Source organism: Erpetoichthys calabaricus, chromosome 1 (genome assembly GCF_900747795.2).
Source record: "Erpetoichthys calabaricus chromosome 1, fErpCal1.3, whole genome shotgun sequence".
NCBI classification, from domain to species: Eukaryota; Metazoa; Chordata; class Cladistia; order Polypteriformes; family Polypteridae; genus Erpetoichthys; species Erpetoichthys calabaricus.
In genome coordinates, this window is record NC_041394.2 from 258,702,042 (window position 1) to 258,717,683 (window position 15,642).

Sequence of the window (15,642 nt, forward strand, 5' to 3'; positions counted from 1 at the left end):
GTGTTATTTTATTCTGATGTTTGTGGGTTTAGCTATTCAATTACTTTACTAAGATAATGATAGCTATAGTCTTCCCAATATGCTATAAAACTTTTCCACCTGTAACATCTTGAAGAAAGATTAAACACAAGTCTAACACATGCTTTATGTCTAGGTGCCCTTACCAATTTATTGAAAGCTGTTTCACTGTTGCTCTGTGTTGATTATGTTTTTCATGGGAGTTATTTATCTTTTCATCCAATGCAATGACAAAGAAAAGAAAGCCATGCTTTTAAGTGGCTTTGAGATCTGTTTATTCAACAAACACAAGATGCCTTATTCAGCTTTTTCGCAGTGTGAATATATCTTTATGGTCTGAATAAATTTCCTGTTCATAACCACTATTTATGTTACTTCAACAGGCATTTAATATGGTATGATTTCTTGCTACAGGGTGTTCGCAGTTTAAAAAACACTTACTTTGAGCCACGATATATCCTTCTGATCCCCATGGATAAAGAAGAATATGCCAGGCGCCTAAGAATGAGAGGACTATACAGCCGGTCTCAGATTGAAATTGCTGTTTCTAGAGTTGAAACCTACATTACAATGAACCGGGATTTTCCAGGATACTTTGATACTGTTATTCCTTGTGGTAAGAACATTTCAGGCTTTGTGTGGTATTGTGAATCATAAATAGATATAGGAATAAGATTTTTTTACAGAATTAAAAGATACATAAAGCAACATGTATTTTGCTATTTCTGAACATACTACTCAATATTGTTTAAAAGTACAGAGAACTCTCTGAGTCTCTGATGGGTCTCATAGCTATCCACTATGCTTGAAACAGTGCCCCTCAATCATGCTTGTCCCTGTGCTTGAGGAAGTTCTTTTTATGTAAAACATAAATAAATAAGTATAATAACAGTGATTGGTGTGTGCAGATGTGATTTCAAGTCAATAAAATAAATAAACATTTTTGTTTTATTACTGTAAAACTATGTGAGTGTAGCTATATGGAATAAAACTGTCAGCCACATTGATAAATGGGTTTTCAAATTTGGCTCAAGTCTCCTATGTAGAATATAATGTGATTTACTGTAGTAAGGTATCAATTTTTTTGACATCGTTTTTAGAGAATATCACCTATTCTTCCAGGCGTACATTTTGGATTTAGCACAACTCAATCAGTTTGCTGGCACATGCATTGGATTGCTGGCATATATATTGGTTTCAATGTAATACAACTCTATTGATTTACTGAGGCACATGTTAGTTTGTTGGCACACAGATTGGACTGAGGACAACTCTATTGGTTTGTCGATGCTTATATTGCTTTGCTGATGCACACATTGGATTCAGCTGTTGCACACATTTGATTTATGCATTAGGTTTAGGGAAACTGTATCAGTTTGCGGAAGCCTACATTGGATTGCTGGTTCGCACTTTCAATATGGCTGACACACATATTGGATTTAGTACGGGTTGATCGGTTAGCTGGTGCACGCGCTGAATTCAGAACAACTCTGTTTATTTGTAGAGGCACCTATTGGTTTGCCGGCACACATGTTGAATTCAGCATAACTCAATCGACTTGCAAATGCACATATGGGATTGCTGATTCATATATTGAATTCAGCACATCTCGATGTACATAAGCTTTTTAAATTAAATAAATGGTTTTAAATTAATTGTTTTTTTAAAGGGTTTGTTAAGAAAGTTTTTTATGCCTAATTGTTAAATAGATTATGCCTTATATGATTATGTTGCTTTTTGTTTTGTAGGAGGAGACTTTTTTAATGCTTTACATAGTTGAAGAACGTTTTCTTTTTATTTGTTCTTGACACATCACCTTATATAATCCAATATCCTAGTCTTCTTAATCTCTTCTTCACCATCCGATTCTGAGACATTGAAGGGTCCAATAAGATTTCCACATTATCCTTTTAAAGTGAACGTCTAAGTTTCAGACCTCCTGTCTTGTATTGCAAATCTAACATCCTATGTGTAGTACTATATATATGCTTGTATTAAAGTTAATTACAACATCTGAATACACAGTGTGGGAAGCAGCCCGGACACAGACAGGCAGACATCATTTTGTCAACCAACACACATTTATTTACAAGCTATTTACAAATGTTATGAAGCACAACCCAGTGCCGCAGCACCAATTACCCCACAAGTCCAGGCCCTTTCAAAATGCCTTTCCTCTCTTCAGGCTGCCTCCTTGCCTCCTCCAGAGACCTCGTCCTCTTCCACCTAACTCTAGCCCCCATATGAAGGGAGGTGGCCCCTTTTATATTCCCCCGGATGTGCTCCAGGTGTGTTCCGGCAATCTTCCACCGACACGCCCCAGTGTGGCGGAAGTGCTGGCTGCATCCCCAGAAGCACTCCGGGTGTCCCTGCTCCTCTTCCCCCCAGCACTTCCTGGTGTGGCGGAAGTGCTGAGGTCCAGGGCTCCCAAGGCATCTGGGCGCCCCCTGGCGGTGACCACGGGCCCCTACAGGGATGAGCTTCCATGCTCTCTACCCGTGGTCCCCAAAGCAACCAAGGTGGTCGCCCCCCTCGTGGTCTGGAGGAGGCGCAAGCCCTCCTCCGGTCCTCCTGGACGTCTAGTCTGGGTACCACCCCCAGCCACGTGCCACAGTACCCCACCACAAGCTGAGACCCCTAGGGGCCAGCAGCCCATCTCACCAGGGCAGGTCTTCCACTGCGGGAAGCCGACATACTTCGCTCCAGGGCACGGTCCTGCAAAATATAATTCAGAAGAAGGGGCGGAGACATTGCTCTGATGCCGCCACTTAGCGTCTCCTCGTTTTCTACGCAGGCAACATCTTCACAATGTTAGGCTATGGTAGCAATGTATGGGCATATGAGGAAGCAACTACAGTGTTAAGAAGCTGAAATAGTTTGAGATATGGTGCTACATAAGAAGATATTCTCTTCTTGCTTTATCCAGTTTTAACTTGGAGTCTGTTCTATGAGCACTGTGAACAAGGCAGGAGGCAATCCTGAATATGACATTAAGTCAATTGTTTGGCACATTCAACCACACCACAGTTTAAAAAATGCCAGGGAACCTAACACAAGCATCTTTGGGAAGCAGAGTTAAAAAGAAAGAACCCAGAGAAAAGCATACAGTAAAACTGGGAGAATATGAGCACCCTACACAGATTCTGACCATTCTGAGATTCACATCCTGTCTCTGTGAAGCTGCAGCACTTATCCCTGTGCTACCACATTCTTCTCTCCAAAGATATACATTTTAGGGTAATTAGTTACCAACTACGGTTAAATTTAGTTTGTTCTTTTGTGGTGCCTGATGCTGCCTGTGATTATTAAAGTTGGATTGATCAGGTTCAGTAGATGACTGTATGTTTTAAATGGCTGTTGTACTTTTTGAGAAATAATGTTGCCTTTTATCTATGAATCCAGGTAATAATTCATCTGTCATTTTGATCACTCTACTTACTACAAGGCTGAAAAAAGCAATGGTGTCATACTAGTTTTAAAGTATCAGGGGATACTAACACAGGTTACTGTGGCCTATGTGAGGGAATGAGAAAAGCTGAAGTAGATCTCAGAATAAGAATAAGTGTAGCTTTCTTCTCATAAATAGAACAGTCTCATTTGTAGCACCAGATGTAGTATCTGATCCTGAAGAGAGATATGTGATTGTCATGGGCAATTTATTTAACTGTAAAGTGATTTTGATAAATGTTTATGCACCCAATGTTGATGATAGGGAATTCATGCAAAATGTATTTACATCCATTCCCAATGCGAACACTCATAAAATTATAATGGCTGGGGACTTTAATTGTGTTTTAAATCCACTCTTAGATAGGTCTCCTGTCGCAGGGGTGATGACATCTAACACTGCAAAGACAATTACACAGTTTTTAACTGACCACAACTTATCAGACCCCTGGAGGTTTCTAAACACAAACTCAAGAACATATTCCTTCTACTCACCAGTACATCATTGCTAGTCAAGAATTGATTTTTTCTTTATAGATAATAATTTCTTGCCTACGATTAAATCTTGCAAGTACGACGCTATTGTTATTTCCGACCATGCCCCTCTGATCTTGGAGCTAAAATCATTATTTTCCACATACTCATCTCACAGATGGCGTCTTAACCCACTTCTATTAGCAGACGAGAACTGTACAGAATTTATACCAAAACAAATCAGTTCCTTTCTAGAGACAAATACATCCTCAGAGGTCTCTACAGGAATACTCTGGGGAAACTCTAAAGGCCTTCTTAAGAGGACAGATTATTTCATATGTTTCCCACAGAAATAAATTAGAAACCAAGAAGGTATCGGAGCTAACCAGCGAAATTACTAGAATAGATCAAGAACATGCCAGGTGTCCAAGTGAGGCTCTTCATAGGAAAAGGCAGGCTCTGCATTCAGAGCTCAACCTCTTAACAACTAAAGAAACTGAACAACTAATTTTTAAATCAAGACATCATTACTATGAACACGGAGAGAACGCTAATAAGCTCTTAGCTCAACAAATCCACAAGCAGGAAGTTCGCAATGCAATCCCAGCAATCACCAACACAAACGGAGATAAAATCATTGACCATAAAAATATACTTCACACATTTAGAGACTACTATAAATCCTTATATTCTACTGAGTTTAAAGAAGACAACACACACACTAATGCATTTCTGGATACATTACAGATACCACAAATAGGTATTCTTAGTGCAGAGGAATTGGATAAACCTCTGGTGCTATCAGAATTACTAGATGCTATAAAGTCACTTCAGAGTGGGAAAGCAGCAGGCCCTGATGGCTACCCTGTCGAATTTTATAAGAAATTCTCCACTCAGCTAGCTCCCCTCTTATTAGCAACATTTACAGAAGCTAGAGACAATCAAATTCTGCCTCAAACTTTTCGCCAAGCGTTAATCACTGTCTTTCCTAAACAAAATAAGGACGTATTACAATGTGCATCATACAGACCAATTTCACTTCTGAATAATGATGTTAAGATACTCTCCAAAGTCCTAACTAGAAGGATGGAGAAAATGCTGCCTTCGGTAGTATCGCAAGATCAAACTGGATTTATTAAAGGCCGACACTTAGCTTCTAATCTTCAACATCTGTTTAATGTAATATTGTTTAATGTAATAATGGATGCAGAAAAAGCATTTCATATAATTGAATGGAACTACCTTTTCACTACATTAGAGAAATTTGGGTTTGGCCCGAACATTTGTGCATGGATCAAACTACTGTATACCAATCCAGAAGCTTCAGTTTGTATTAACAACATTTGTTCAGACTACTTTAAAGTAGAACATGGTACCAGACAAGGATGTCCCTTGTCACCACTGCTATTTGCAATCGCCATTGAACCACTGTCAGTTCACTGTCAAAATGCTTATCAGATAAAGGGGATTATCAGAGAAGGACTAGAACAGAAAATTTCTCTATGTGCAGATGATATGGTACTATATATATCAGACCCACAAAATACTGTGCCTGCAGTCTTAACAGCACTCACAGAATTTCAAAAGATCTCTGGTCTCAGAATTAATTTGAATAAAAGTGGGCTCTTCCCAGTGAATTCTCAAGCATACAATAGTAGATTGGACACCTTCCCTTTTATTATTGCAGATCAGTTTAAATACCTAGAGGTAAATATCATAAGTAAACATAAAGCTCTTTATCAACAAAATTTCGCCGTCTGTATGGAAAAAATTAAGCAAGACTTGTATAGATGGTCAACCCTTCATCTCACTCTAGCTGGAAGAACGAACGTTGTTCAATATCCTTCCTAAGCTTCTTTTTTTATTTCAAAACATTCCAATATACATCAGTAAATCATTTTTTAAGCAATTAGATTCAACCATAACCTCATTTATTTGGGACTTAAAACATCCACATATCCAAAGAGTGACCCTACAAAGACCTAAGGCAGAAGGTGGCATGGCTCTACCCAACTTTAAGTTTTATTACTGAGCAGCAAACATACAAGCTATAAAAACCTGGACACAAATAGATGAATATACACAGGCTTGGTGCGCAATAGAAATAAAATCCTGCAGTACTTCTTTATTTTCCCTGCCTTGTGTCCCTATTAATGTAAATTATCACCAATAATCTGCATGAGAACCACCTTTTTCAACCCTCACAAACATATGCAGTTTTTAATATCTGGAAAACATTTGGGATTAAATTACTTAGAGATCTTTATATAGACAACATCTTTGCATCCTATGAACAATTACATTCCAAATTTAACTTTCCAGCAACACATTTCTTTCACTATCTTCAAATTAGAAACTTTGTTAAACAGAACCTACCGATTTTCCTCATCTCCCACCTTCCTCTATGCTGAAAAAAATATTGTTCAGTTTCAAGGACTCAGACGGCATTTCTGCAATATATAAAATTATTTTACAGTCCCTCCCTTTCAAACATCCAAGAGGAAAATGGGAAAAGGATCTTTCATTCAACATATCATAAAAGGAGTGGAAGGTAGCAATGCAGAGAATTCACTTGAGCTCCATATGCACAAAGCATACAATTATTCATCTCAAAAATATATATCGAGCACATCTGTCTCGCTTAAAAATGTTTCCAGGGCAAGATCCAACCTGTGAACACTGCAATCAAGTTCCAGCCTCACCGGGTCACATGTTTTTGGCCTGCACCAAATTAACATCATTCTGGACAAAAATTTTTAAGTGCCTTTCAGACAGCCTTGGTGTCACAATCCCTTCCCACCCTGTGTTTGGTGTACTCCCAGATGTGCTTAAAGTGGAGAAGGACAAACAAACTGTGATTGCCTTTACTACACTATTGGCACCCAGACGTATTTTGCTAAACTGGAAGAATCCTAACTCTCCTCTTTTAAGTCAGTGGGTAACTGATGTTTTATATTATTTGAAATTGGCAAAAATCAAATTCTCACTTAGAGGATCTGTGCAGAACGTTTTCAAAACATGGCAGAATCTAATCAATAATATTTTAGAATAAGCTCTTAAAGCACTGAGGAAGCATATTCTCTTCCCATTTCTTTATCTTCTCCATTTATCTTTATCTGCATATTAAGCTCATCAATTTATTTATTTCTACTAGCTTTAAGTTTTACTCCGTTGTCCATGCTCTCTTTCATGTAAAAATTTATCTATTTGTATAGAATGATTACAATAAAATCAATAAAATTAAAAACAAAAAAAAAGAAGAAGTGTAGCTCATTTATGTAAAAGTGTAGGATATTTATGTAAAGTGTAGGATATTTTATAACCAGATCCTGTTTGAGAAGGTTTGTATCACTTGGTTCGCTTTCCAATGGTAATACTGGATATAGGCAGTAATTAGACTTTAAAATGTGCTACAATATAACATTGAATAAAATATTGTATATTTTGATCATTTAGCAAAAAAAACTATGTTTCAAATTTTTCATTTTAAAAGATATTGTATGGTCAATTTCTTAGCTGAAGAGCACCTGAAATGCTAATTTGATATTAAATCAATAATACATACTAATAATGCATACAGCCAAATGATTTTACTCTTTTACTTTTTAAATTACAGATATATTTGTCATTTCACAATTTTAAAGTTTTTAGGACCCTTGTTATGTTTTTGGCATATTTACTTGTACAACAGTTTATTGCTATTTTATACCTAATATTCATCCTTTTGACATATTCTGAAAGGTGTCTAGTTGTCTGCCTTTACTGTCTGTTTGGTATCCATGCTTTATATCCAAGTCAAAGTACATTACTACGGCTGTCTAGATATTTTTTCAATTATGACACCATGTATCCTTTAGTTTGTCAAAGGCACGTTTATCTTTTTCAGTTCTGTTTCATATTTTCCATCCTTTGACACCACAGATGATAGATAACTGAAGTTCTTAAATATCACTGTTTTTTCAAGATTTCTAAAAGGTTAACTCCTGTCTTACAGTATGTCCAGAATTGCATGACAGCTATTTAATTGCAATGGTTATGAAAAGCATTGTTTCAACGTTGTAGCCACTGTATGTTCAGTGCTATTGACTGGTGTGACATTGACAGTTAATTGCCACTCAGTCATTATACATTATTAACTACTATTTTTTATTTTAACTTCATTCATTTACTATAGTTTCTTTACATTTTAATGTGCTTTACATTTAAGTAACTTCTATAGCAAGTTCTGATCTTTAATCTAATTTCCAGAGGAAGAGGTGCAAGTAAAGTTACTAAAAAATGCAAAATGCAGTGTTATTTGGGAGGCTTTTCCAAATTACCATCCATCAATACGCCCTATACACACTCAAGTTTTCCTGCATCTACTGCGTAATTTCCACGCTTTCACAGTCTAATTGGGAGATATAAATCCTACCTTATCTACTAGGTCTGCTCTGGTTCTCCTGCCAGTAGGCCATGTTTGGAATAAACATCATAGGAGATGTCCAGACAACATAACTTGTTAATTAATGCCTTTTTTTTTGGTGGTGGTGGTGGTGGTGGTCTTTGTACCACCTGTTTTTTGAGAGCTTATGACTGGTGTCATTGTTTTCTGTATTATTCTCATGTGTACTATTGATAGTCATGTGCAGGGCCATGGAGTCTGCAAACAAAACCTTCAACTCCAACCCGTTAATTGATTGTAACTCTGACTCTGACTCCTTTATTTGTAATTTAAGCCAATACACAGCATTGGTCAAAAGAGGTCGCCCAGAAATTGTCATGTTTTTGATAGAAATTGATACGTTTTGTATCAAGACACTATTACATTGATTTAAAAATGCAGCCAAGGCACTACTAATGTGAATAGGCCTATTGGCTATTACTGCTTGAAATAACTGATTTTTAATTTTTATTGACTTTTATATGGCTACAATTCCCCATTTCCAGCAACAGTTCCTTTGGTGTGCTTCCTTAGTTTATTCTTATTTAGTTATCATTTAATGCTAAATGGTTATTAGAGAAACCATTCTAACTGTATTAGCGCCTCTGAAACCTGTTATTCTGTTCACCTGTGTTACAAGGTATTGGCATTCATAAAGTTAATTTCTGGTTCAAAAATGGCTAAAATGAAACAGATTTCTTAAAAAGACTTGTTAGTCTATGTTTTTATTTTGAGAATCAATGTTATTCCATGTGGTAGATTGCCAGAATACTGAAGATTTCACACAAAGTTGTCTATTACTGTTTTAAGAGAAGATAGGATAGAAAAAACAGGGAAAGCCCCAAATGGGCAACTACATAAGAGGAGAAAAACATCAGTGTGTAGTCTGAGAAACAAAAGGCTTCTTCACCTTAAACAAAACTTACAAAATGAAAAAAAGAGGTTATATTTTTATCAAAAGGCTAGGAGAAAAAATACTTTTAGTTGAATTAGTATATGGGAAATTGGAAATTTATAGTGTTTTTTTTTTACACATGCATATAGGGATGGGTAAAATATTGAAAACTCCTAATGATATGTTAATATCAAGGATCTAATAAGATATAAGGACACCCTTTGCATTTGGAATAGAGTCATTCCTTCTTAGAATGCTGTCATACAAGTCCTTAGCTGTGTATGGTGAAATATTGCACCATTTTTCCAAAAGAAAGCTCTCAGTTCCTTCTTTGAATAATGAGGGCAGTGGAAATCTACTGTGTACTCAGCACTTCAGTACTTACTTTGAAGGTTCAGTGATGTTTAGATCCAGTGATTGAGGAGTCCTTGGAAGGCATCTCAGTTTATCTCAGAGTACTTGATATCACTTTTGATTTACCTTAGCTGTGTGTATTGTAGGCATTATTATTATGCAACAAAGAACACCACAATGGAAATTTATTTCTGGCATAGGGTGCTCTTGATCATGTAAAATGGCCTTGTATTCCCCGGCCATTATATGACCATGAAAAGCAATCATCAGACTTAACGACTCACATAAGATTACTACCCATGCCATTATAGATAGACACCATGTTTAACAGTTGTCAATAGACATTTGTGGGTTGGCTTTCTCCAAGCAAGACCAGGTTTATACTTCACTCGATGCAACATGTGCGCCTGCAGACACCACTGCTACACAAGCAGTGTACTGTTTATACTTACGAACATACTTTATGCAAATCTGGAGGATTCCAACAGGTGGCAGAGATATCATCACAGTAAGAAAACAATGTTCGGCCTCGCTGTGTTGTGGATTGCCTGATACATCCATTAAAATCCCAGGACACATTGCAACAATATCTCTGAAAAAGATGGATGTTTAATGATTATATTCAACAATTCAGGGATGCGCCCATTCCAGCCAACATCAGGTGTGAGGCAGAAACAATCCCTGGATGAGGATTCAGCTCATCGCACGGTGAATACAAGCACACACATACACTAGTGTCATTTTAGCATCACCAAATCCCCAAACCTGCTTGTCCTTGGAAGGAAACTGGAGCAGACTGTGGAAACTCACCAGGAAAACATGCAAACTCTAGGCAGGAAACAGCACGGATGTGACTCCCTACTGTAAGGTAGCAGCTCTACAGCTCCACCACCATGCCACCTCCACATATGTAATTATTAACAGTATTAATTATTCAAATGAAGTTTATCTGTAAAATGTAACATACATGATTTAACATGGACCTGGGTTCGCTTCCCGGGTCCTCCCTGCGTGGAGTTTGTATGTTCTCCCCGTGTCTGCGTGGGTTTCCTCGTGGCGCTCCGGTTTCCTCCCACAGTCCAAAGACATGCAGGTTAGGTGGATTGGCGATTCTAAATTGGCCCTAGTGTGTGCTTGGTGTGTGGGTGTGTTTGTGTGTGTCCTGCGGTGGGTTGGCACCCTGCCCAGGATTGGTTCCTGCCTTGTGCCCAGTGTTGGCTGGGATTGGCTCCAGCAGACCCTCGTGACCCTGTGTTCGGATTCAGCGGGTTGGAAAATGGATGGATGGATGATTTAACATGTTTCATCATGAAAGCGATATCAAGTATAGATCTAAGGATTCTAAATCTGCAGAGAGCTAGAATATCATTAATGTGTTCTGTGTGGTAATCGCTGCCTGCCACAGGAGGAAGCCCCAGAAGCACATGTCGTATGTAGCAATTAAGTGGGTCATTTTTATGATGACATTAACAATGTTCTACTTTAATGACAAAATAAACTACAAGATTAAAATCAAAATTTCCACTTTAATCACGAAAAAGACCTTTTTGTTCTTTACTGTGTCTCTAATTATTATTCTCTGTTGCTCAGATACACTTCTGTAAATTCTGATGCTGTTGCAAAGGTGCAAAAAAAAAAAGACAACACAGATGATGGTATGTGAGACCTTTAAAATCTATCACATCATTCCAATAGGGAATGTGCAACACATTTATTGCCTATGTAAGAAATACATGGAAGAAAAGCACCACAAATATTTTTGTATGTCAGCATTTAAGTCTGATGATTTGCTTCAACACATCGAACCATTCATCAAACATCGAAGCATGCACAATGATCCTGTAGGATCTGCAAAGCAGCTTGCTATCACATGTTGATAGTTGCATTCATTTCTGAGGATGTGCTAAGAGGACGCGTCAAATGAACATTGAGAACATGTGGCAGCCATGATGCGTGCACATACACATTCTGAGCATGAAGTATAAACCGAACCTAACAACATCTAAAAGCAAGAAATTATGTTGATTCCTCAGACTATATCACTTTTTCCATTTGCTCAGGGGTCCACGTTTTGTGTTCCTTGCTCCAGGTTATTCGGCTTTGGGCATTAGCCTTGTATGCAAGTGGTTTCAAAGTAGCTGCCATGCCATAAATTCCAACATTGTGAAACTCATGATAGATATTTTTTGTTGATAGTGTGTCATAGAGGTGCTGATTCAACTTAGTGGTCATTTTTGAAGCTGTACTTTTGTGGCATTAACAGCTATACTGTGAATTATCCATCTGTTCCTGTTAGTGAGCTTTGACTTCTTTGACTTGCATCCATTTTTTTGTCATTTCAGTAGAGTTTGTCCATTTTTGGCATATGCTATCATCATTTTTGAGACTGTCACCACAACATATGAAATAATATGCAGTTTTGTGTCTGATGCACCTGCAATTCTGGCACTGATTATTTTGCCTCTTTTTGCTTTTTTGCTAATTGCCTCATTTTGCTTTGACTCAAATATTTAAGTACTAATTGTCAGACGTCTTCAAGAGCTCCTTCATACAGTACTGGTAACTAGCAATCTAATTTTAGTAATGTTTGCAGGCGGATTTGTAGTTGTGTTACCTCAAAGTTAATTCCTTTTCCATACAATGAATCTGTTACTTTGTCTACCATCATGCATGCATTCATATAACCATGAAATCTAATTTTTGCTTGTGGCACAAAGTAATATTTTAAAAACCAAGCCTTGACATGATGCCATTCCCTCACAGGAAACTCTAACACAGATCCACACTGGGGACAGTTTAAAGCCACCAAATAGCCTAAGCCTGCGTGTGTTTAGGGATGAGAAAGGAAGACCCACCCAGACCACTTTCAGACCACATTGCTGCTTTGTATTTTTTTTCTTATCTTGTCAGTTCAGCAGTTTATCTTGTAATGTATACAGCTAGCAAGAAGGATCTGTTAACTTCAAGTATGTCAAGTATTATCCATTAAAAAGAGAAGACCAAAAATGCATAACAAAGTTTTTTACCATTTGGCAAAAGAGTCATAAATACAATCCTGAGTCCGGCAACTTTTGAGCACCTTTCTCATAGATTATTTGTTGGCTGATGCCACAATGTGGGCAGAGGTAGAGTTATTTTTCCTGGCTGAAAATGGTTCATGTGGATATCAAAATGTCCAATAATATGGTTTAAGTGTAAAAGCATCATGAAAGAGGCCATTATGTCTTGAAGCAAATGAAAAGGCAAAACATATTAAATGTGAGCATGAAAGTGGATTTTACTGTCTAGTGTGGAAAACACATATAAATACATGAAAAAGTTTGATCAAAAGTACCTTTTCATCTTAGGCTAATCCTTTGCTAATGCATGTTATAGATTACAAATGTCTGTGCTGTGAGAGAACGGCAAAAACATAAGCTTCATTTTATCTATGATCGCAAAGTGACAGAATACAATTTAATGGAGAAGTTGCACAGACCCTCAGTGTTCAGCCATTTCCTTTTCACTCAGTAACTCTGTCTTAAATAGTAATGAGCTTAATCAGTTCTTTTTTCCTAGATTCAGTCTTCTGCTACTATACTGTATGCTTCTTGTTTTGCAGTATATGATAGTATTTGTTTTTTGCAGTTTTACTAATTATACTTTATATTCCATATATTTATAAGGTAAAATTCAATGAATTACATTCATTATTCTTTACAGTACACATCCACACATACAGTATCTGCAGTATTATGCTGGCTGAGCCAGCATAGTTAAATCTGAAAGCTTACTTTTAGGTGATATTTTGTTATGTTTTTATTATGATTTTTGCTTGTTATCAACTGTTTCATATTTGCACATTTTGAACTGCTTAGCATACTTAGGATTAAATAGGCCATATGATGGACTACACAAATTGATACCTTATAACAATGTAGACTCATAGTCATTGCTCATCTGATTTTTTTCTATTTTGACTTCAAATATTCATTTTGAAATTTTGTATTTCTTCATGAATGAAGTGATCTACATGTATGTTGATTCAGAAGAGTGGGCAACACATGTAATTGAACAAATTTGGTAGAACAGAGGTCACTGAGGAAGCTCCTGACTGTCCTGAAGAATGACTCTCACTCCCTGTATGAGGTTATGGCTAAACAGAGGAGCACATTTAGTATCAGACTGAGACAACTGTGTTGCTCCAAGGAACAGTATGCCAGGTTGATCCTACCCTCAGCCATCAGGCATTATAGTGAGTGATGCTTCAGTCTTGTGCCCTGTTTGATGAATGGTATTAAACCAGTCTTGTAGACATCTTCAAAGACAAGGACACATTACGTACCAACATACTGTGCCAATGATTGACATCCTGTACTTTAAAATTGTAACTTGTATGTATGTGCAATTCTAATCACTTTATACTTAGTGAATACCTACACTTTGTTAATTTACATACAGATAATTCTCACCATACTGTAAGTGTATTTGTACCTTGTTAACATATTTCTTCTCCTTCTTCTTTCGACTGCTCCTATTAGGGGTTGCCACAGCGGATCATCTTCTTCCATATCGTCCTGTCTTCTAATTCTTGTTGTATACAGTATATTAATTGTGCCCTTTTTATTTGCTTCTGTAACCTTGCAGTTTCCTTAAGAATTAATGAAGATTCTATCTATCTATCTATCTATCTATCTATCTATCTATCTATCTATCTATCTATCTATCTATCTATCTATCTATCTATCTATCTATCTATCTAGAGTTTTAGGTTATACATACAACAGTTAATTCATTTTTTAACCTTCCTATCTAGTTTAGGGAATGTATGGAGCAAGCACCTGTCTCATAAGATGTGAAAGTAAGATAAGAACCAGCCCAACAGATCCCATTTATTACAGTATACTCACACACAAACACACACGCATACACACTTTTAAAGTCGACCATTCACGTTACTTGCAAATCTTTGAAATATGGGTGAAAACTGGAATTCCTGAAGGAAACCCATACAGACAACATGCAAAGTACATCCAAAAATCTCACAGGTAGCCCTTGAACCAGATCGTATCCAAGGCACCATAATAATTTAAACATGTTATATGCAGTGTGTATTCTATTAAAAATTAGCCCAAACATAACAACACTTTAATTTCAAATCTATTTATCCATCCATTCATCTTCTGAATGTGGTTAATTTTTTACTATTATAATTGGGAAAAAATCAAAAAACACTTCAAGAGAATATCTTGATTGTTACTAATAGGACCAAAGACACCTTCAGAAAAGTACAGAAAAAAATTGCTGAATGAATGAGATAATAGTAGGGTTGACTTATTTTATTTGTAGAAATAATTCTCCTAAAAGATGCATGAGACATATTATTTACAGTAACTGATCCCTTTAAATCCCAACATCTGTGGATAATACCTCTGATGAAGAGCTAATCAAAGTACATTTTTCTTTGTCTCTTACTTCTTGTCCACTTTCCCATAATTTAGGCTTTAGCTGTTTTCCTTCAGGCTGCATGGTGTCATGGTGGTTAGCAGCATAGACATTAAAAGCAGACATTGTTATATATCTCAAGACTAATATTAATGTGTTTTTTCTTATATTGTCCAGTGTATTTATTCATACTGTACATATACTCTGCGGTGGGTTGGCACCCTGCCCGGGATTGGTTCCTGCCTTGTGCCGTGTGTTGGCTGGGATTGGCTCCAGCAGACCCCCGTGACCCTGTGTTTGGATTCAGCGGGTTGGAAAATGGATGGATGGATGTACATAGACTTTTGATCTGCCAATATTGTTACAGTGTGCTCTCAGATTATTGTATTGGCCAGATTATGATGACATTAGCCTGTAACATTTCTTTCATTCAATAACAGTAATCAGCTTTTTTCACAATTGCTACTTCAGATGATCTTGTGGAAGCTTATATAAAGTTGAGTCAGCTGGTCAGAGATTATTTGGGACTTGGAAATCAGGAGACATTGTATGCTGCCAATACAGCCCCTCGAATACTGAATGAAACAGGTGAGCCCTCTAACTGTTA

General features: G+C 37.1%; 1 protein-coding gene across 1 annotated transcript in view; it reads left to right on the top strand.

Moving 5' to 3' along the window:
• The window catches only part of lrguk (leucine-rich repeats and guanylate kinase domain containing), a 118,995-nt gene that overhangs the window by 78,687 nt on the left and 24,666 nt on the right, over positions 1–15,642 (top strand). Inside the window, 2 exon segments of the mRNA XM_028814408.2 lie at positions 433–634; positions 15,507–15,623. Coding sequence (XP_028670241.2) covers positions 433–634; positions 15,507–15,623 — 319 coding nt within the window.